At 42.4% G+C, this 24,137-nt stretch overlaps 1 protein-coding gene across 1 annotated transcript in view; it reads right to left on the reverse strand.

Annotated features, from left to right (window-relative positions):
• The window catches only part of COLEC12 (collectin subfamily member 12), a 290,441-nt gene that overhangs the window by 36,529 nt on the left and 229,775 nt on the right, over positions 1-24,137 (reverse strand). The window contains exons 3-5 of the mRNA XM_030212945.1: positions 8,532-8,654; positions 5,399-5,497; positions 1,236-2,282 (exon numbers count right to left, since the gene is read on the reverse strand). Coding sequence (XP_030068805.1) covers positions 1,236-2,282; positions 5,399-5,497; positions 8,532-8,654 — 1,269 coding nt within the window. The remainder of the gene's footprint in view (positions 1-1,235; positions 2,283-5,398; positions 5,498-8,531; positions 8,655-24,137) is intronic.

Raw genomic sequence — 24,137 nt, forward strand, 5'->3', positions numbered from 1 at the left:
AGTTCTGGAGTTATGTTTTTGGCATGTCTGCAGTTATTTCAAGATCCTGAGTACTCTAAAATCAGATGTCATAGGGAGGATTTGGATGAAGTAATGTGGCTGCCGTGTTAGTCCACTTTCAAAGGTTAATAAATAGAAATAAAACATATAGAATTTTTTTTTAAAGATGATCCCTTTTTTTATTGGTCTAACTTAATACCTTTTTTGACTAGCTTTTGAAGGCCAGAATCTCCTTCCTCAGGTCCGGACAATACAAGCAAAAGGTGACAAATATCAGGATATATTTATTTTTCTGCTGTTGGTTAATTGTGTGGGGTTTTTTTTTGAACTGCCTATGCACCTCTCGTCTGTCTTCTTTTTATTTATCATTGTTTTTTTAAACTGCTTAGTTGCCTATGTGTAGGCCTTTGGCGGTATATCAAGTATGTGAAAATAATTAAATAATATAATATAAGTGAAACATGAAAGCATTCCAATGACAGATTCAAGGGGAAAGATAGGGGTAGGGCTGAGAAAGAGGGAGAGATGAATGGGTGATCAGAAAATGACAAAGCAGTATAATTTTATGGTTTATAACGTGATAGGAAACTCAAATCTTTGTTAAGTCCTTTCTTCTTGGTGTCAAAGTATCTTAACATTTTAACTTAGAAAGATTTATGTTCCTGGATTGTCACCTTTCTTTTGTGTGCTGAGCTGAAATGTTAACAATGGTTTGAAAAGCTATCCTGGAAGATCCCCAGCCTGTCAGGGTTTCAGGGTATCCACAATGAATATCCATGAGAGAAATTTGCATATAACGAAGGCAGTCTATGCAAATTATCTCATGAAAATTAATTTGCAGATATCTTGTAAAAGTGACTAGCCGAGGGTCCCCCAGAACAGGTTTGGAAACCATTGCTTAGGTTTAACATGGTAAAAATAAAATTCTATACATATTTCTCTCAACTGAACATCAGATCCATTATTGCAATATCCTCCCATCACCGGAGCCAGTTCTGAGGGTGCCAGTGAATGCAGAGCACTCCCAATATTGTGCAAGATCCTTTGCTGTGTCCAGGGGAGGTAATTTATTTTATTATTAAGATTTGGCTCATGCCTTCTTCACTTGAAGCTCAAGGCAAGGTACAGTCAAGTGCAATAAGTAACTTGTATTGTGTTTGGCACTCCAATCATTCTAAAATGTTGGCACCTATGCCTCCCATGCCTAGACTCCACTCATCCAAATTTCTGCTTACCTTGTAATATAGTGAAGTTTTTGATGAGTTGCCCATGCTTTGAATCTACCACTTTCATTTCTTCCATTATCATTGACAAATTGGCCACTTCATTATCTAATCGTGACCTCATTACATCCTGCTGCATCCTGAGGGTTGTGGTATCCAAATTCATGTTGGCCAGTGAGTTGTTTAATGCAATTAGTTCATCTGTGTGCTTGCTCAAGGTGTCTGTGCAGGCTGTTCTGACCTCATTGAGATTGCTGGTGAGCGTCCGCAGGTTAAGTGCAGTATAGCTGATGTTGCTAATAATATTGATAATATCTGTCTCAAAGTGTTGAAAACGATTTTCTAACTGGCTGAACTTGGCAGAAGTTTTGTTTTCATTGTGTCTCGAATATTCCTGGAGATCTTTAAGGTTCTGTTCATTGTTTTGTACAATCACAGTGACATTATCCATCTGAGAGCCAAGGGAACTAAGTTGACTGTTCATGTCCTCAAGAGTCTCGTTGTTGGTTTTTGCTAAAGCTGAGTTGTTGGTGGCTAATATTTGCAAGTTCTGCACTTTATCCTTGAGCCATTCGGTGTCTTTTCGTGCTTGAAGGGCAGTTTGTTGTAAACTTTGAAAGTCATTCTTGATTCTCTGTATAGCCTGGCTTGTATCATCCACTGACCTCTGTAGATTGCTGATGAAATTCCTCTGCTGAATCTGTGTCAAGTTCAGGTTGTTAAGATTCATGATGGCGACATTGTGAGATTGCATTTGACTTTGTAAATCTGATTGCAGGTTGCTTGTGTCTTGCTGGAGGCTGGTGACATAACCATTGTATGCTTGTAAGGTCTGATTGATGCCATTGATCATATAGGAGTTGCTATCTAAAATGTCTTTCATGTGACTCTGCCTGGCTTCTAGGAGATCTCCAGACTCCTGTAACTTCTCCAGTGTAACTTTGTTTTTGGAAGTTTTTTCGTTAATTTCACGAAGCTGTTGGCGAAGAGCAAGGATATCGGATTTGAAACTTGTAAATTCACTGTTGGTGTTTACAGCTTTCTGTCCAGCTTGATCATCTGTCAAAATAGGAAATTATGAAACTAAAAGTTATCCTGTAGACAATCATAATTGCAAACTGTATGCATTACCAATGCATTTTCTGTAATGTGGATTTTGAAATCTTTCCTTTTTAGTCAGAAGGTCACCTAGGTTGTAAGAACACAATCTATCAACATCACCTTCCATGATCATATGACTCTCCTGAATTCCAAAATGTGGGCAACAGCTGGGGATAGCTGGAGCTGAAGCAGATTCCTGAGAGCCAGTGGCCTCAATGGAACTTTTGAATCAAGGGATCATGATAGTAAACAGTTATTAAAATTGTTTCAAGACATCTTCATTTTTTAAAAAGACATTCAGGGATAGATTCTATAAATGGTGCTTAAAAATCAGTGCCTAAAACCCCCCACTTAAGTGGTATTCTATAAGCCGCGCCTAACGTTCGGCATGGTTTATAGAATTAACCTTAAGTAGAGAGGTCGCATGTAAATTTAGGTGGCACCATTTGCACCAACAAAAATGTGGTACAAATGCCCACAACTAAATGTATGCACAGAACACTGTTATTCTATAATTAGGCACGTAACTCAAAACCACACTCCTGATCCACCCCAAAATACACATGACCCTCCCATTTCCGTGTCCCTGTTTTCGGGGGGCTTGTAAGTTTTAGATGTGGATCCTGTGCCTAATCTTATGGGTGTAATCCCTAATTAAAGCTAATTAGTGCCAATAATTGCTTGTTAAAAAGTCATTCATTGGAAGTAATTGGCTCATTATTCTATTGAATTATCCATGCAAATCAGGGCCATGCCTATATTTGTGTGTGCAATTTTTGAAGACCTTTATAGAATCAGGGGGTAATTGGGTGAAGGGAAAGGAGGAACAAGATTAGTTTTACATTTGCAAAATGATGTGCATTAATTTACAGGGGGAAAGTATCCCAGGAAAAGCAGGAGCAGATCTCTGTGGTTACATTTTTTGCTGGGTAATTTTCAAAGGGAAGGTATACACATAATTTCCCTTTGCAAACTGGTGGAAACTCTGCAAGTAAAAGTACCCACAAGTTTTGCAACTACCCAAATGGTTTTGAACATCAGCACTTAAGGGAGTGATTTTATAAAGCAGCTTCAGTGTGTAGAGTACTGTTTTACTTTTTCAAGTAGGCAATTACAAAAATGTCTGAGGGTATAGGGGCATAAAGGTGTGTGCTTGGAACATGTACCCCCAAAATCTATAAATGACAGCCAAACTTAGGTGTGTAATTGAGTGCAGAGGTATAGAATAGGGACAGTTACACACATAACTCAGGCATGTTAGGAGCCACGCGTGTGCAGCGCATGCCAAAATGAGACTACCACCAGGCTACCCCACCCCCCTGGTGATAATTTCAGGTTTGGTGCATGCCCATACCGCCTGGATGATTTATATATTTATTTCCTCCCACAAGCGTTGTTTCCGGCAGCAATCGGCATTTGGCGTGAGCTGACCAGTCACCGTGTGTGTAGCACGTGAACCCTTACCGCTAGATCAATGAGTGGCATTAAGGGCTTAGGTTGGTTTTGAGCACGTACTGGTTTCAGTTTTACCGCAGGCCCTTTTCCTGTCCCTTTAAAAAAAAGCCCTTTTTTGCAGATGCGGTAAAAACCAGCCCAGCGCACGCCCAATACACTACCACAGGCCACTTTTTACTGTGGCTTAGTAAAAGGACCCCATAATGGACTAATTGGCACAAACTTGGCAAATAATTGGTGATAATAATTGGAGTTAACAAGCATTAATTAACACTGATTTGCTGTTGTGCACAGAGTTATGCATCTATTCTCCAAACAGCATGCCTGACTTCTCTCATACGTGTCAGGGTTGTTCCAACTATACAGAATAATTTCATTCACATGCCTAACCGTCGCCTTTAGGTGCCAACACTTATGCCAGGCCTTAGACAGGGCATAAGAGGCCATGCCTAAAGTCAGGCGCAGAACTGCAGACTTATGCTAGTATTCTAGAACAGATTTGATGCTCGACTCTGCCATTCTAGGATATAAGCTTAGTGCCAAGTTTCTTGGTGGCTAAATTTTAGTCAGCAAAATATAGGAGCGCACAAAATGTGGCTATAAATATCTTGAAAAGGTAAACTATGCAATAGAATCTATGCATGGTTTTTATGGCAAAGAGGCATCATACAGTACTAATCCAGGCTATTAGATCTCTTATCGCGCACAGCTATTTCAGATCCGGAGCACTCTCAGTTGTGTTAATCATCTGCCTCAAAAGCCTAATACCATTTTATTATTTAAACATTAACCATTAAGCATAAAAGCAACTCAACAGCCAACGACCCAGATACTTAAGTGAATCATCAGAGTCACAGCGCTTTTGAGGCTTTTTAGGCGCTTATTTTGAACAGTAGATCAATATCTCAATGTCCAGACAATAGCTTTCAGACATAGCGCTGTTTCGCTTCTGCTGCATCAGGAAAGTCAATTAATTTGATATCAACTTCAGGCACATTTTCAACACATTCCCTCGTTTCAAAATATAAAATATGCTTATTGAGGGAATTCCATAAATGGAGCTCAGGTGACATCCCTAAGCAATAGTGAACTGCCTGTCTTGTTTGCATGCCCACATTTGCTCTCAAACTAGGCTATGATGGTATTACAACCAGAAATGTGTTTCAAGCCATGCTATTTGGTTAAAATTTACCCCCCTTCCCAAACTGTTTGAAGGCAGCTAATTCCTTCACTCAACATGTAGTGTGCAATTAAACTCTAGAATTCGCCCCCAGAAAATGTGGTAAAAAGCAGTTAGCTTAGCAGGGTTTAGGTAATTTCCTAAAAGTAAAGGCTATTAAGATGCACTTGGGAAAATCCACTGCTTATTTCTAACATAAACAGCTTAAAATGTGTTTTATGGTTCTGGGATCTTGCCAGGTACTTATGACCTGGATTGGCCACTGTTAGAAATAGGATTCTAGGCTTGATGGACCTTTAATCTGTCCCTGCATGGCAACGCTTGTGTTCTTAAATTCCTTTCGAATTCCATGATAAGCAGCACAGTGATAGTGAAATGGAAAAGCTATACTTATTTCAGCAGAATCCAGACGTGCCCAGCTGTAAAACCCACAAATTACCTAGCTTTTTCAGGTCAGTCTCCACTTCTGAAAGTTTCTCAGTGTAACTTCTGTGTGATGTTTCCATGTCTCCTGTAACACCATCCATTTTTTCTACAACTAGAAAACAAGAAAAACAATGAGTTGATAATTTTTCTGAAGTGAAAAGAAAAATGAAGACAAATCCAAACTTAAGGTGAGTATTTTTCCTGATCACAAAATCAAAGGGCAGTCTAATATTAGTGGCATATCAGAAATTGTTTATTTTCTCTCATATTTATTTCACACTCAGATATATACTTCAGCCAGTATATCATGTAGCAATAAGCAGTAGAGATGGGCACTGTTCCCTCTAAGCTGAGCGGGAGTCCTCCATCTACAGTCCTGCCAGTGTGAGGTGCTGTTTCACTATCACGTTTTCAATAGTGAGGGGCAGTCAAGTTCTGTAGACTTCAGAGAACTTGCCTGTCCCTAGAGACTGAAAACACAACATTGAAGCACCACCCCCTGCTGGTAGCAATGCAGTTGGAGGACACCCGCTCAGCTTAGAGGGAACAGTGGAGATGGGCACCTCAAAACTTTTTGTGTTTGTTTGTTTGCTTTTTTTTCAGTTTCAAACGAATGTCATCAAGAGCGTGCACCATTCCCCGGATTCTATATATGGTTCCCAGGATTGTGTGCCCAAATTTGGGCATGTACCCAAGATGCATGTGCAAATTAATTGAGTAATGAGCCAATCAATATCAATAATTGGGTGCTTAGCGGGGTTTAAAAAAAGTTTGGAAAGCTTCCTAAAGGAAAAGTCCATAGACCATTATTAAAATGGACTTGGGGAAAATCTACTGCTTATTTCTGGGATAAGTAGCATAAAATGTATTGAACTTTTTGGGGATCTTGCCAGGTATTTGTGACCTGAATTGGCCACTGTTGGAAACAGGATGCTGGGCTTGATGGACCTTCGGTCTGTCCCAGTATGGCAATACTTATGTACTTATGTACATATGTACTTATGATAAAGGATAAAGAAAGGCTAAAGCGGCTTGGAGAAGAGATGGTTGAGGGGAGATATGATAGAGGTCTATAAAATAATGAGTGAAATAGGATGGGTAGATGTGAATGCTTGTTTACTCTTTCCAAAAATACTAGGACTAAGGGGCATACAATGAAGCTACAAAGTAGTAAATTTAAAACGAATCAGAGAAAATATTTCTTCACTCAACTGTAATTAAACTCTGGAATTCATTTCCAGAGAATGTAGTAAAATCAATTAGTGTAGTGGGGTTTCAAAAAGGTTTGGATAGGTTCCTAAAAGAAAAATCCATAAGCCATTGTTAAAATGACTTGGGGAAAAACCACTGCTTATTTCTAGGATAAGCAGCATAAATGTGTAGTGACCTGGATTGGCCACTGTTGGAAACAGGATGCCGGGCTTGATGGATCTTCGGTCTGTCCCAGTATGGCAATACTTATGTACTTATGTATTGATGTTAATTGGCACCCATTAAAATTTGTGCAGACATCTGGCTGTGCGCGATTTTACAAGGCATGGTGTAACTCAGAAGAGGGCGTGGCCATAGGCGTGTCAGAGGCATTCCAAAAAGTTGAACGCGGAATTATAGAATATGGCCTCAGTTTGCTAACTTTGGCACTAGCACTTTCAGCAGGTGTAAGACTGGCACCTAAAGTTAGGCATGGGAATTGGTGCTCCCTGTTTAGAATCTAATTAGTGCCAATAAAGGCAATTATTGGCGCTAAGTAGCTCATTATTCAAGTAAAATGCATGCACCCAAATTTATTTTTAGTGCTTTTTGTAGAATTAGGGGGATAGTGCTTTTAGGAATTTTACATCAAAATCAAAGACATAGTTGTTCACTAATGCTTTGCAGTGATTCATAGATACTGTTCTTTTTTTCCCCTTGATCAGTCCCTCTCTTGTCCCCCTTCCTTTTGATTGTGCTCCCTCTCCTTATTCTCCTTCTCTCTTTTCCAGTGTGAGTCATTGCTTTCCTATCATATTTTGCAGCTCTTTTCCTTTTCTGAAATTTGTTTATAGCAGTGTAAACCGCCAAATACTGCTAGTCAGTCCTGGCGGTATAGCAAATCTTAATAAACTGTAAACTCTTCTTAAAGAGTGCACACTATTTACACATAGGACCAGAATCTATACATGGCACCTAAAAAATCCACGCGGTAAAGATTTCTGCCTAAGCGTATTCTATATGTGGCACCTAGACTTAGATGTGGTATATAGACTACACTTAGGCGGCAATCCTAGCACCTAAAACAATGAGCATCCATTTAGGCCAATGAAAACGTGGCCTAAATCCCTGTTTGTAGATTTATGCACACTGAGTCACATTCTATAACTGCGTGCATAGATTTTGGAATGTCCACAAAATGCCTATTTCCCCACCCACAGCCACGCCCCTTTCAAACTGCGCACATTAGAATTTAGGCGCAGTTCATTACAGAATACGCTTAGCGAGTTGTGCACATAAATTCTAATTATTGTCAATTGGTGCTCATTATTGCTTGTTAAGTGCTGTTATCAGCGCTGATTAGCTTGTTAAGCCAATTAAGTTACGTGTGTTGTTATAGAGTACGCCTAGATTTTGGTGCGGATCTCGGGCACACTACGTAGAATCCGGGGGATAGTGCTCACTTTTTCCTGATGCAAGCACCTGCACAGACCAGTATGTATACACAAACTATGATGCGTGCATGTGCTATCGAGAAAGGGGGGCCGAGGGGGCATGCAATGTGCATGTACTATCGAGAAGGGGGAATGCATTCTATACTGTTCGTATTTACTTCTTCCCTTGTGATGGCAGACTATGTCATTCATAAAACACAATGGACTCCTTTTACCAAATGGCGGTAAGCCCAATGCGGGCTTACCGCTCACCAATCGGGAACTACCGCAACTATCGCTGACCGATTACCGCTGGGTTAGCACCTATGGGAATGTTTTTTGAATATTTCTGCTAATGCAGGAAATGGCGTGTGCTGGGGCTGGGACTACCTCCGGCACCTGTGTTGGGCTGGCGGTAGCTCCAGACTGGCACGTGGTAAGTCTGTGTAAGGCTTAACACCGCTTTGTACAAGGGCCCCCTCTGATTCTACATTCAAATGATGCAATAAGGAATGCACATACCTTTGTATCCCAGGATAGCTACAGTGATTGTTAGCAAGGCACATAGAATGTAGAGCAGTATGACAGAAAACTTCAATGCCCAGTTATTTTTGCACTTAGTACACTGGGACCCTTCCTGAATACCTGCAAGAGAAGAAGATTGCACTTTAAGATTAGGCGGGAATGATGGTACTGTATATATCGTATAATTTGTATTTGTTTTATTTCCGTTGTATTGTATATTATTGATGATCAAAATACGTATGTGATAAAGTAAGCCACCTAGAATTTTGAAAATAGTGTGGGCTATACATTTTAAAAAGTATAAATGGCAAAGCCAGGAGTGTATTCTACTGTTTATTAGCATTTATATCTGAAGATTATTCTAGTGTAATTTGCATGTGCACATTTAACATCATATGCAGTACTTCAGCCCAAACTAATCCAGTCATTTAAGGTTTCAGATATACTTGATCAAAGAATTGTGGTTGCCATGTTTGTACATTTGGATACTGGAAATAAGAGTCAACACACAAGTTGTAGGTGATACTACTACTACTACTACTACTAACAAACATTTCTAAAGCGCTACTAGGGTTACGCAGCGCTGTACAATTCAAACATAGAAGGACAGTCCCTGCTCAAAGAGCTTACAATCTAAAAGACAAGAGAACAATCTAAAGACAAGTGAACAATCTAGAGGACGAGTGAACAGTTAATCTGATAGGGTGGATAGATTGGGGCATTTTATATTTCTCGAGCGGTTAGGCGCCGAAGGCAGCATTGAAGAGGTGAGTTTTAAGCAGAGATTTGAAGATGGGTAGGGAGGGGGCATGGCGTATGGGTAAAGGAAGATTATTCCAGGCATAGGGTGAGGCAAGGCAGAATGAGCGGAGCCTGGAGTTGGCAGTGGTGGAGAAGGGTACTGAGAGAAGGGCTTTGTCCTGTGAGCGGAGGTTGTGGGCGGGAACATAGGGGGAGATGAGGGTGGAGAGGTAGTGAGGAGCCGCAGACTGAGTGCATTTGTAGGTAAGGAGGAGGAGCTTGAATTGTATGCGATATCTGATCGGAAGCCAATGAAGTGATTTAAGGAGAGGGGTGATATGAGTATATCGGTTTTGGCGGAATATAAGACGTGCAGCAGCGTTCTGAACGGATTGAAGGGGGGATAGATGGCCGAGTGGGAGGCCGGTGAGGAGTAAGTTGCAGTAATCAAGGCGAGAGGTAATGAGAGCATGGACGAGAGTTCTGGTGGTATGCTCAGAGAGGAAAGGGCGAATTTTGCTGATGTTGAAGAGGAAGAAGCGACAGGTCTTGGCAGTCTGTTGGATATGCGCAGAGAAGGAGAGGGAGGAGTCGAAGATGACTCCGAGGTTGCGGGCAGATGGGACGGAGAGGATGAGGGTGTTATCAACAGAGATAGAAAGTGGAGGAAGAGGAGAAGTGGGTTTAGGAGGAAAGACAAGGAGCTCGGTCTTGGACATGTTCAGCTTCAGGTGGCGGTTGGACATCCATGCCGCAATGTCGGATAAACAGGCCGATACCTTGGCCTGAGTCTCCGCGGTTATGTCAGGTGTGGAGAGGTATAGCTGGGTGTCATCAGCATAAAGATGATACTGAAAACCATGAGACGAGATCAGCGAGCCCAGGGAAGAGGTGTAGATTGAGAAGAGAAGGGGTCCAAGGACAGATCCCTGGGGAACTCCAACAGATAGTGGGATGGGAGTGGAGGAAGATCCATGGGAGTGTACCCTGAAGGTGCGGTGGGAGAGATAAGAGGAGAACCAGGAGAAGACAGGGCCTTGGAACCCAAAAGAGGACAGCGTGGCAAGAAGTAAACCATGATTGACAGTGTCAAACGCGGCGGAAAGATCGAGGAGGATGAGGATGGAGTAGTGACCTCTGGATTTGGCCAGGAGCAGGTCATTGCAAACTTTAGAGAGTGCCGTTTCAGTCGAGTGCAGAGGGCGAAAACCGGATTGAAGTGGATCGAGGATGGCATGAGAGGAGAGAAAATCAAGGCAGCGGACAATCTGTGGATAGCGATCCTCTCTTCATCGGGTCAGCAAAGGATCTTACAATGAAGGTATTTAAAGGAAATTTTAGCAGTATACAAAAAAGGGAAATGTTTGAAATTAGGGTGATCAAACACTTTGAACCTAACACAAAAGGACTTACATAGTAACATAGTAGATGACGGCAGAAAAAGACTTGCACGGTCCATCCAGTCTGCCCAACAAGATAACTCATATTTGCTACTTTTTGTGTATACCCTACTTTGATTTGTACCTGTGCTCTTCAGGGCACAGACCGTATAAGTCTGCCCAGCACTATCCCCGCCTCCCAACCACCAGCCCCACCTCCCGATCTTGACTAAGCTCCTGAGGATCCATTCCTTTGGCACAGGATTCCTTTATGCCTATCCCACGCATGTTTGAATTCCGTTACCATTTTCATTTCCACCACCTCCCGCGGGAGGGCATTCCAAGCATCCACTACTCTCTCCGTGAAAAAATACTTCCTGACATTTTTCTTGAGTCTGCCCCCCTTCAAACTCATTTCATGTCCTCTCGTTCTACCATCTTCCCATCTCCGGAAAAGGTTCGTTTGCGGATTAATACCTTTCAAATATTTGAACGTCTGTATCATATCACCCCTGTTTCTCCTTTCCTCCAGAGTATACATGTTTAGTTCAGCAAGTCTCTCCTTATACGTCTTGTAACGCAAATCCCATACCATTCTCGTAGCTTTTCTTTGCACCGCTTCAATTCTTTTTACATCCTTAACAAGATACGGCCTCCAAAACTGAACACAATACTCCAGGTGGGGCCTCACCAATGACTTATACAGGGGCATCAACACCCCCTTTCTTCTGCTGGTCACACCTCTCTCTATACAGCCTAACAACCTTCTAGCTACGGCCACCGCCTTGTCACACTGTTTCGTCGCCTTCAAATCCTCTTGATAGAGACACTAGTAAAAAAGGTAGAGACTTGATAGAGACTTGATAGAGACACTAGTAAAAAAGGCCCATTTCTGTATGAAATGAAACGGGCGCTAGCAAGGTTATCCCCCCCTCCCTCGCTCTCTCCCTCTGTCCCCTCCAAGTCCCACGGCCCCCTTTCCTCCCCTTCGATTTCCATGCCATCCTCCCTCTCCTCTCCCACTCCCCTGCAACTCACCACTTTGTCCGTAAGTTTCCAGGTGTTCTGTACGGGCCTGATTGTGTTTTTTTTTTTAACAGGTGGTGCATTCCCCTCCTACCCTCCCCTCCCCCTCTGAGTTCCAGGCCCCCCCTCCCTCTCTCCCTCCCTCTGTCACTCTCCTTCCCTCTGTCCGTCCTCTGAGTTCCAGTCCCCCCTCCCTCCCTCCCCCCAATCCCCATCCCCCCTCCGAGTTCCAGACTCCCTCCCTCTGAGTTCCAGTCCCCCTCATCCTCCCTTCGAGTTCCAGACCCCCCTCCCTCCCTTCCCCCTCCGAGTGCCAGACCCCCTCTCCCTCTCTTCCCCCTCCAAGTTCCAGACTCCCTCTCCCTCCCTCCCTTTCCCCTCCGAGTTCCAGACCCCCCTCCCTCCGAGTTCCAGGCCCCCCTCCCTCCTTCCTTCCCAGAGTTCCAGACCCCCTCTTTCAGACTCACACACGTCATTGCGATGCCTCCACCCATGCCCCTCCCATCCCTGACACTGGCCCCGCCCATCCCCCTAGGTGCACGTCGCCTCCCCCTCCAAAATCGTCAACCTCCCTCTGCTACCCTCCCCTTCCCCCCTCTTACCGGGTCCCGGCGGCAGCAGTGAAGAGGGAGCAGGCTCGGCGAGTCTGCTCCCTTCCCTTCTCTTCGCTGTCAGCTCTCACTCTGGTCCCGCCCTCATTTCCTGTTTCCGCAAGGGCGGGACCAGAGTCAGAGCTGACAGCGAAGAGAAGGGAAGGCAGCAGACTCGGCTACCTGCTCGCCCTTCACTGGTGCCGCCGGGACCCAAGTAAGAGGAGGAGGGGGGGTAGGTAGGTTGGCAATTTCGGGAGGGCGGCAGTTTCGGTAGGTTTTTTTTCTTTTTTTTTTTTCCCATGAATGTTCGATGAAGCTGCCTAGGCCCGCACTGCACAGCCAATCAGAAGTGAGGCACGGTCACAGGCAGCCTCATGGAACGTTCATAGAGCAAATTATTATATAGGATTGGTGGCAACTCTATAAATTGCCGCCAAGATTTAGGCTCCCCAATTCTATAACAGCATCTAGGCGCCAAAATTTGATTATAGATTATGAGTGTGTCCATATTGGTGCACCTAAGGTAGGTGTCAACAGTTATGCTAAATCAATGGCAGTCATAAGTTGGTGCCTAAGTGTACTTTGAAGTCAATGTAATTTATAGTATTCTATAAGTTATGCGCGTAGCTCAGAGACAAGCCCCGGACCCACCCACTCTCCATTCATGTGCATGTCCCCTTTGAATCTGTATGCTTGGCAATTATGGCATGTATGTTAGAAAATAGTGCCTACAACTTATAATATTCCTCTCCAAATATGTGTACGTCCCCTTTTTAATCGGTTTAAATTGACTTTAAATAATTTTATCAGTTTTTCTATCAATTTTCTCAACTTCTTCAAAAAATGGGAGGAAAAGCCTCAACTGACTCCTTATTGGCTACAGAGCCATACAATTCTGGGAGTTCACGCAGTCATCATTGGCTAAAAAACCTCAAACAAATAAATATTTATTCATATACATGTATGCACAATTTAAACCAGCTCTTTACTTAGCTTTTAAAGATGCTTCGACTCTTCATATCATCAAATCTCTCTTTTCCATGGAAAATGGAGAACAATTGATAGAAAAGCTGATAAAATTATTTAAAGTCAATTAGAACCGATTAAAAAGGTGATGGACGCATATTTGGAGAGGATTATTATAAGTTGTATGCGATTTGAGTTATCCATGGTAGTTCCTATCTATATATTTATAGAGAATAGTGACTAGCACTTATGCAAGTAAATACCAATTTGTGGCACCAATCACAAGTATCAGTGGTATTATTCTACAACTAATACACCCAATTGGCGCCTATCAGGTGCCAATTTATAGAATTGCCCGTATTCACTTTCTGATCCATTATATAGGACATGGCAGCCATCTAGTCATGTCTCTCTACCCCCACCCTCTTTTTATTGAGCTGTAATTGCATAGGGAACTATCCTATGAGCTAGATTTCTCTGTACTATTTAAACCCCGCAGAACTGTGCTACGGCTTCTTCTTCACTGATCTAATGAACAGAGAATAAATAACCTTTGAAAGCAAGTGAACCAAAGATACATTAACGTCTGTCTAATAAAAAAGTATTACCTGCAACTTGTTTCATTGGCTATGTCATGTCCAAAAATACTTGATGAAAGTACAACTTGATTTAAGGTAAGTAGACTTGACTTTTCTATCAAGAGGAGACAGAACTTTTTAACCAGGTTGACAGGTTTCCATGGAGGGAAATCTTTGCCCTATGCCTTATCTGTGCAGGCAATAAGCTGGAATTTATAAAGGAGAGCATTTAACAGCTTTTCTAAATTTTAGAATATGGTTACATGAGATTAAAAATAAATTTCAACAACCCCCCCCCCCCCAAAAGCGTATAAAACACACCTCCTGTTTTGTGAGAGAAAATGAGCCCTTAACAAATGGCATTCCAGCCTTTCAGGAAGCAAATTGGGCCGTAATTGCAAGGCTCTCGTTTATGGCAGTGAAATGAGGTAATAACCTGTGAGCAGCCAGCGTGCTCCTGTCTGATTAGTGACAAATTCCACAGAAGCCAAGAGCCTTAATGCAAAACTCATGTCACAACCAATGTTTCAATCAAGAAATATACTTCTTTGCCCTTCTCTTTTATTTGTTCTTTGCTAATGGTGTGCCATGGGAGCACGCTTTCTCATTAATGCTCTACCTATACCAAATTACTGATCTAATGGAAATTTGCTCAAGAACTGCTGGTAAATAAAGTGGATTACTCTCTTGACCTGCTGCCTGCCTGGCCGATACATTCATCACCCCGCTTCCAGCTCCGTCCCGTAAGTCCTGCAGGCCGCCCGCACCTAGGGGCTCAACCTCTGGGGAACGGCGGTCAGCACAGGTGAAACCCGGGGTTGTCCAGCCGTCAAGCAGAACCTGGCCCGAGTTCCGGCCTCAGCAGCGCTGTACTTGGTACAGGAACTCACAAGTCTGACAGATGGTAATTGAATCTGTACCTGGCCTGAAGGTTTTGGGACTAGAGTTGTCAGCTCATTCCAAGTCAAAACCAGAGCTAGATCAGCCTGTTTGGATGACCTGGGATAACGTAGCAATGTTATGCAGTGGAACTGCCTGAAGAACCCCCCTTTGGTGTGGCAGATTCTGGAATTACAGGACAAAATTTAATAAATGGCTTGGGTTTCAAAGAGAAGGGAGAAGGCCTGGTCCTCGAGGCCCTAATTGGAAACACTACTCCTTGTCTAGCCACTTTCCCCAGACTGTGACCCCTGTTCAAGGCTTTGTGGGTACCACCTCTGTAACATAAACTCCTGTGGGGTAATAATCTCCCAGTCTCCGTGTCACTCTCTACCTTAATTACACGTATATTCTAGGCAGTAAGGGCTCACGCACTAACCATGTACTAACCCATTAGCACATGGTTAGCATGTGAGCACTTACTATCTAAAAAATAGGTGTAGTTAAGGACTGACACGTTAATGGAAAAATTAGCAAGTGGCCATTATTGCTGATATAAAAAAAATTGGCCATTTTAGCCCTGTGTTACAAGGTGGCCTCAGCGCACGGGAAACCCACACACTAGTAATAGCATATGCCACTTTTTAGTGCAGTTTAGTAAACAGGACCCCTTAATTACCATCATGGGGATCAGTATCACTCTGTGAGCTATGAAATACATGAACCGTGTAAGTAATGCCGATTAAGAAACGTGAATTATTTTGCCCCAGAATTGCTCCCATTATAAGGGTCCCATTGTAAGGGTCCCATTGTAAGGGTCCCAAGTCTACTTCCCATATCTTTTCCATTCCTCTATACTTCTACCCTGAATTAGCGATGAAAATTTTATACAGTTGTGAGGCTGTTTGTTTTATGAAATCCTCTAATTTCCACACATATTTGACCAATATAGGTGAGTGTGTTAGGGCTCCTTTTACAAAGCCACACTAGTGATTCCCTTGTGGCAAACACAATGAAGCCTGTAGGAAATAACGGGCTTCATTACATTTGCTGCACCAGAATCACTAGTGTGGCTTTGTAAAAGGAGCCCTCAACGTGGTGTTTCAGAATGCGGCTCTATGTACTATATTCGTGAACTTTTTGACTGTATTTGACCCCTGATGCAGGTGCATGCGCACTGAAACACGACTCATGCCGGGCCTATTTATTAAAGATTCCTGAAGGTCCTTTTCTGGTTCTTTTTGTTTTATCTTTGCTTCTGTACTTTTGGATCCTCTCTTTTTGCTACCTGCTGCATATACACTAATAGTGCCTATTTTCTTGCACATCGGGATTGTCAGACATAGCTTATTTGTTTTGGAATGTTGCATGTTTAAATTAATTTAATAATTTAATTAATTATTCTGGTTGCTTTTTTTCTCCCAATGAAAATGGCTGCTGCCAGGCTCATTTTCGAAAGAGAAGGACGTCCATCTTTCGACATAAAACGGAAGATGGACGTCCTTCTGCTAGAGACGTCCAAATCGATATAATTGAAACCCAATTTTGTTCGTCTCCAACTGCAGTCCGTTGCAAGGATGTCCAAATTTCAAGGGGGTGTGTCGGAGGCTTAGCAAAGGCGGGACTTGGGTGTACCTAACACTTGGATGTCTTTGGCCCATAATCGAAAAAAGCAAGGATGTCCCTGATGAACACCTGGACGTTTTCACCCGGATATGTTTTTTTTTTTTTTTTTACAAATAAGGCACAAAAAAGTGCTCGAAATGACCAGATGACCACCGGAGGGAATTGGGAATGACCTCCCGTTACTCTCCCAGTGGTCACTAACCCCCTCCCACTGTCAAAAAACATCTTTAAAAATATTTTGTGCCAGCCTCAGTTGTCATTCTCAGGTCTATGACAGCGCATGAAGGTCCCAGGAGTAGTTTTAGTGGGTACTGCAGTGCACTTCAGACAAGCAGACCCAGGCTCGTACCCCTCCCCCCCCACCTGTTACATTTGTGGAGGAAACAGCGAGCTCTCCAAAGCCCACCACAAACCCACTGTACCCATATATAGGTGCCCCCTTTCACTCATAAGGGCTATGGCAGTGGTGTACAGTTGTGGGTAGTGGGTTTTAGGGGGCTCAGCACACAAGGTAAGGGAGCTTTGTTCCTGGGAGCAATTTATGAAGTCCACTGCAGTGCCCCCTAGGGTGCCCAGTTGGTGTCCTGGCATGTCAGGGGGACCAGTGCACTATAAATGCTGGCTCCTCCCACGTCCAAATGGCTTGCATTTGGACATTTTTGGCATGGACGTCTTTGGTTTCAAAAATCGCCGAAAGTCAGAAACGTCCAGATCCAAGGACGTCCAAATCTAGGGACGTCTAAATTTTATGGATTTGGACGTCTCTGATGGTATTTTCGAAAAGAAAGATGGACATCCATCTTTTTTAGAAAATACGGGTTTCCCCGCCCCTGGATTTTGACGTTCTGCAAAGACGTCCAAATCGCAACTTGGACGTTTCTTTCGAAAATGCCCCTTTATGTGTATTGGATTATTTACTTTTAATAGTCAAGTTAAATAGAATCCAAGATTAGTGTGTGAGCCCTTGCCGCCAACTATTGTGTAGGTAGAAAGGGCTCACGAGCTAATCATGCCCTAATCAGCATTGCTGACACATTAAGGGCCCTGTTTACTAAGCAGCTTTATAGGTGCATTAATGTTAACATGCATTAACCATGTACACGCGTTAACCATGTATGTGCGTACAATATACCTATAGGTGCCTACATGGTTAGTGGGTGCGCTAAGTGTGGATGCGCTAAAAACACTAATGCACCTTAGTAAACAGGGTCCTTTAAACTGATTAGCATACAAATGCCCATACTCTATTCTCAGACACGTACCCTCCACACACACACACACAAAATATATATATATTTTTTAGCATGTGGTGTGCATGTGCAGATTGCAAAATTACTATGGGACAACTCAGTGCATCCCACAGTAAGCCCTTTCAAGCTAGACAAAAATATCTTATATCTAATCCTGACCTTTGGACAGGATGCCTTAAATCAAACAAAAAATAAAATTAGTTGACAGTAAGGGGCAAATGAACCACAGGGCAAAGTCCTTCATACAGATTCAGTCTGTTTGAACCAGAACTCACTATTACGAACTCCCCTGTTTACAAAGCTGCACGGCTGTGTCGGCATTAGCGTACCGGCAGCTGCCAGCGCGGCTTTGTAAACTGGAGAGTAAGAGTGAAAGCAATGCCACATTTGCAGAAATCCAGGAAATTAATTCCAGTGTTAACTCTGGTAGCTTTAGTTTGTAAAGGAAAATATAAGGGGATTTTATACTCCACCAAAATGTGGATAATTTTGTTTTGATTTTTTTTTTAATGAACCTTATCAGAGAAGGTTTTATGTTAGAGTCTTCCTTTTTGTGTTTTCATGGCGTTTTTCAACCCCTTTACATTCAAGCACAGGGATTTATATATTTGCGCCATTATTACCGCCAATAATAAAATAATATGCAAAAAATCTTTTCTTTGGGGCGAGAAAATTGCAGCAAAATGGGAAGAGGCAATACCTTTACCTTTGATATATTGATCAAAGCTAAAGGTAGATTGCCAATACAACTTATAGAGATCAAGGTCAATACATGGCAAGATGTTCCAAAACATATCAAATGATGTTCAAACATAAACAAATATGGTGAAAGAGACCCTATTTAGCTCAATAGCTGCTCTGAACTTTTATTGAACATTATGAATACCAGACTGAAGTAACTATTTTACTGTACTCAAAACAATCCCTCTTCATTGCTAAATCTCTAATTTATGTAATAGAGTCTTGAACAGAAGGCTCCCTTTCTGGAGCATATCTTGCATTGTAAATAGCTAGCATATGTAGAGAAAAGAGGAAGGAAGGTCATGCCATCAAACTGTCAGTTCACTTATACTATGGGCCTATACTAGCCTAAGCAGTGATCCCCTCCCCTCCCTGCTCCTAAAACATCCATATATATGTTACCAAGCAACTATCATAATGACAAATTACTTTATTTAAATATTCAAATATCATTTAAAAACATCTAGGATGTATTATTACATTTATTTTACACTCCCAATTCCTAAAACATATCAATTCCTACAAATCTAATAGAACGTATTACCTAGCTCTGTACTTAATAAACATACAAGATTATTGCAAATGACATGTTAAAACCAATCACATGACATCCCACTCGATCTTAATCAAAACATGTATTTGTCCATTAATACAGTGTTTGGTATATCCTCCCAATGTTGCTAATCTTCTCTCAATTGTTCAGCAGAAATGTCACAGTCAATGCCATCCCCTCAACAATAGACCAATGTTTAACAATAAGGGACCCGACAGGCGCTGGTTCCTTTTCCAGATGCCCAGTGATTCATTGCAAAACTTGCCGATTCAATCTTGCACCACAACCAGAATAAGAATCATCATAAACAATGCATGCCACTGCCTTCCCGAACCCTACACAGTCCGTATTTCACTATGATAGTGTCATCAGGGGTCGGATACCTGCAAATAAACCACCCATTACTATAAACCCAACTACATCCCCAAATCTAAACTTATACCTTGTAAAATCGTTGGGTCCCTTACAGTTAAAGATTGGTCTATTGTTGAGGGGATATCCTGAAAACGTGATTGACAAGGGTTACCCCAGGATAGGACTTAGGAAACACTGGTTTAGATAATGCTGTGAAATAATAGAATCAGACTTGCAGTTGGGTCTGTCTGGCAAACTGGCAGAGTAGAAATAGCTACCTAGTAGAAATGGAGGGATCGACATAGCCATGTCTCTAACGGAGGATTTAGGAAAACTGGGCCAGGCTGGTATTGATGACTGTTTGGACTGTTGCAGAACTTTGTGGTTAGACTTGGGAAAGGTGACTGAAAGGTGAGTGCTGGAGAGAACTAAGTGGGAATCTTTGTATTCTCAGCTTCATAAGGTGATGGAGTACCAAAGAGAAAGACAAGAGTATCCTGGATAAGGAGAAATCTTGCAGGTTGTCAACCTCCATGACTGGCAGTTGGGATTAATCCTTAGCAGTGTGGACTAGATGGACCAAATGGTCTTTTATGCTATCATGTACTATGTTATTGTTAAGTGTAGGTACTTATTTTCATATGATACAGGGAAACAGTTTGAGCAAAAGGCACAGACCACTCCTTTGACTTTAATTGGCATGGAAGAAGAAGAAGATTACTTCCAGGGCCTTGTCTTTATAAACACTCTTCACTATAGGCTATGACACCACCCAATCCAAGCCACCCCCTCCTCATAATAATGTATATTAAAACACAAACACACAGGGCCTGTTAGCAGATATGAGCTCACACCATAGGAGCAGCTCTGTGAGTGCCGTGGGTGCTTGAGCAGCTCCAATATTGAACAAACTCAATGACTGTGTCTAGGGAAGGGTAATTTCCATTTTGTTTAGCACCCCCAATCATTTTGAAAAGTTGGCTCCTATGGCTTATATCAGAGGTTGTCAACCCAGTCCTCTGGACATACACAGCCAATCATGTTTTCAGGATATCCACAATTAATATGCATGAGGTAAATTTGCGTACTCTACCTCTCATGCATATTCATTGTGAGTATTCTGAAAACTTGCTGGCTGGGTGTGTCTCAAGTACTGGGTTGACAAACCCTGATATATATTAAACTGTAAATACATGCTGTACCCTTGCCCACCTAATATCAAACATCTGTATTAAAACAACGTGAACTAGTGTGGAATAAAAAATGACAATGAACAATCGAAAAGACTAAGGGGCTGACATTCAGCAGTATTTATCTGGGTAGAAATGACTCCTACCTGGATAAATCCCACTGAACAGCTCATATCTGGATTTTCAGTAGTACTTACCCAGACAGTGCCATTGAAAATCTGAGACGACTGCCCATGTAGGGTGGTTCAGGGGTGGGCAGCAATATTTGATTTGATTTACTCAATATACTGCTACATACAAAAATGTGTTCTAGCGGTTTAACATACATTATTACAAAAATAAATGCAATCTGGTCAATATTCAGCACTATTTAACTGACTAGGAACGACTCCTGGCCAGTTAAATAGCACTTAACAGACTAAGCGCTAATATTCAGCGTGAGAGAGTCATTTATCTCCACTGAATATTTACGATTAACACATACCCCTGGATTCTATATAGCGCGCCTAGAGATCTGTGCTGAAATCCAAGCATATTCTATAACAACGCGCTTAACTTAATTGGCTTAACAAGCTAATCAGCATTGATAACAGCTCTTAACAAGCAATAATGAGCACTAATTGGCAATAATTACAATTTACGCACACAAGTTGCTAGGCGTATTCTATAACGCAGTGCACCTAACTTCTAACACACGAAGGCAAAAAGGGGCTTAGTCATGGGCAGGGAAATAGGTGTTTCATGGGCTTTCCAAAATTTACATGCGTATTTGTAGATTATGGCCCAGTGCACCTAAATCTACACACACTGGCATAAATGGATGCGTGTAGTTTTAGGCGTTGAGATGTCAACTAAACGTAATCTATATACTGCGCCTAAATCTAGGTGCTACTTATAGACTATGCTTAGGTGGAAAAATTTTCTGCATGGATTTTTTTAGGCGCCATATATAGAATCTTCCCTCATAGCAACTAACCAGCTATATTGCATGATATAACTGGTTAGCCGCAAATATTCAGCAATTTGTCGGCTAAGTTTAGCGGTCAAAGCGGACAGCCTAAATAACAGTCCTGCCTTTGGCCATTATAAACTGAACTGGCCAGCGCTGAATATTGATATAGTCGGTTAAGTTTAAACCGGCCAAAAACCTCCCAGATATTCAATGCTGGTCACCGTAAATGGCCCGGCATTGAATATCTGAGCTCAGCGCCGATCGCGGGGCTTTAGTGAACCTGCTTCATGCGAGCTGAACATTGGCTGGAATGTTTTTAGTGACAACATAGTTAAAATAATCATCTTAAACTAAATCATCACATTACCCAGAAACCTAACAACAAATCATAATATTATCTGGATAAAGTAAAAAGTCTGTCCTAATTTTATTCATTTAGTTTTCCAGGAACTGCTCTGAATATTGCTGGTACCTGGATATGTGCTGGTGGCCACCATCCTGCTTATAATCGAACGAGAAAAACGCCCAAGTTCCGACCTAAATCGGGAGATGGACGTTTATCTCACAAAACCGAATAAAGCGGTATAATCGAAAGCCGATTTTTGGACGTTTTCAACTGCACTCCGTCGTGGATGCGGACAAAGTTGATGGGGGCGTGTCAGAGGTGTGGCGAAGGCGGAACTGGGGCGTGGTTATCTGCCAAACAAAGATGGGCGCATTTCACTGATAATGGGAAAAAAGTATGCGTTTTTAGCTAGAATTTAGGACACTTTTCCTGGACCCTGTTTTTTCACGATTAAGGCCCCAAAAAGTGCCCTAAATGACCAGATGACCACTGGAGGGAATCGGGGATGACCTCCCCTGACTCCCCCAGTGGTCACTAACCCCCTCCCACCACAAAAAAATGATGTTTCACAAATTTTTATTTTCACCCTCAAATGTCATACCCACCTCCCTGGCAGCAGTATGCAGGTCACTGGAGGAGTTGTTAGGGGGTGCAGTGGACTTCAGGCAGGTGGACCCAGGCCCATCCCCCCTACCTGTTACAATTGTGCTGCTTAATGCTTATTAGTCGTCCAACCCCCCCAAACCCACTGTACCCACATGTAGGTGCCCCCCTTCACCCCTTAGGGCTATAGTAATGGTGTAGACTTGTGGGCAGTGGGTTTTGAGGGGGATTTGGGGGGCTCAACACACAAGGGAAGGGTGCTATGCACCTGGGAGCTCTTTTACCTGTTTTGTTGGTTTTGTAAAAGTGCCCCCTAGGGTGCCCGGTTGATGTCCTGGCATGTGAGGGGGACCAGTACACTACGAATCCTGGCCCCTCCCACGAATAAATGTCTTGGATTTATTCGTTTTTGAGCTGGGCGCTTTCATTTTCCATTATCGCTGAAAAACAAAAACGCCCAGCTCACGCATTGTTGAATAAAACATGGGCGTCTATTTTTTTCGAAAATATGGTTCGGTCCGCCCCTTCACGGACCCGTTCTCGGAGATAAACGCCCATGGAGATAGGCGTTTTCGTTCAATTATGCCCCTCCAAATGCCTCAATATTCCACACTGGTATCTAGGTAAGGCTCATAGTAACATAGTAAGTGACGGCAGATAAAGACCTAAATGGTCCATCCAGTCTGCCCAACAGTCACATTCATTATCAATTCAAGATTAATATCAATAATGAGTGTGACATTATATACTTGATCATGGTTTTTCTTTGGTGTTTCTGGGATATAGACTGTAGAAGTCTGCCCGGCTCTGTCCTTATGTTCCAACTACAATGCCCACTCCAGCCTATCTGAATCGGTCATGCCATTTGCAGGACACAGCCTGTAAAAGTCTGCCCAGCACTGTCCTCGCATTCCAAATTACTGGAGCCTCCGTCAAGGCCCTCTCCAGCTCATCCTAAACTGGACTGCTCTAAGCGGGACTCAGACCCTACAAGCCAGCCCAGCAACGGCCTTAGTTTTTACAACCAGAGTTGCCATCTAAGCACCACTTGACATGCAAACACATACGCAACCCTTTAAGTTTTGTTTTTTAAACCATTCATTTTCTAATTAGAGATCATCTGTGCTCATCCCATGCCTTTTTGAATTCCGCCACTGTTTTTTTCTCCACCACCTCCCTTAGGAGAGCATTCCAGGCATCAACCAACCCTCTCTGTGAAAAAAAAAATGTCCTGACATTACTCCTAAGTCTACCACCCCACAATGTCAATTCATGTCCTTTAGTTTTACCATTTTCGCTTCTTTGACTGTAAAATATTTGTTTCTATATTAATACCTTTCCAGAAAGGTTCAACACTTAATATCCAGGTTTATAAAGCCCATTGCAGCTAGCAGTTATAAAGATGCTGATTGTCACAGATTGAATATTACCCTCTAAAGGTTTACTTTAAAATTCATCAAAACTCAGCATAAACAAAGATATATTCTGATAATCCTAATGCCGGGATACATTTGCTTTAATGCCTGCCCATTGCAAACTATTTTAAACATATGACAATGGGGATACTAAATAGAAAGAGGATGGAAATATAACATGGCTGTTGAGGTGTTATATCTGTCAAGAGTAGCTGGGAACTAAGGTTAATGCTGAACAGACTTCTATGGTCTGTTTCCCATAAATGGCAAAAGACAGATGAAAACGAAGAGGCTCATTAAAAGAAAATGTCCCAAAAATGTCATAAGGTGGCAGAAGGACATTTCCAAGTTGTGATGTTCGACATTGCAGTTTTAGACGTTTTGCTCCACAGTTAATCCAAATTTGAAGGG

The sequence above is a fragment of the Microcaecilia unicolor genome, chromosome 1, assembly GCF_901765095.1.
Source record: "Microcaecilia unicolor chromosome 1, aMicUni1.1, whole genome shotgun sequence".
NCBI classification, from domain to species: domain Eukaryota; kingdom Metazoa; phylum Chordata; class Amphibia; order Gymnophiona; family Siphonopidae; genus Microcaecilia; species Microcaecilia unicolor.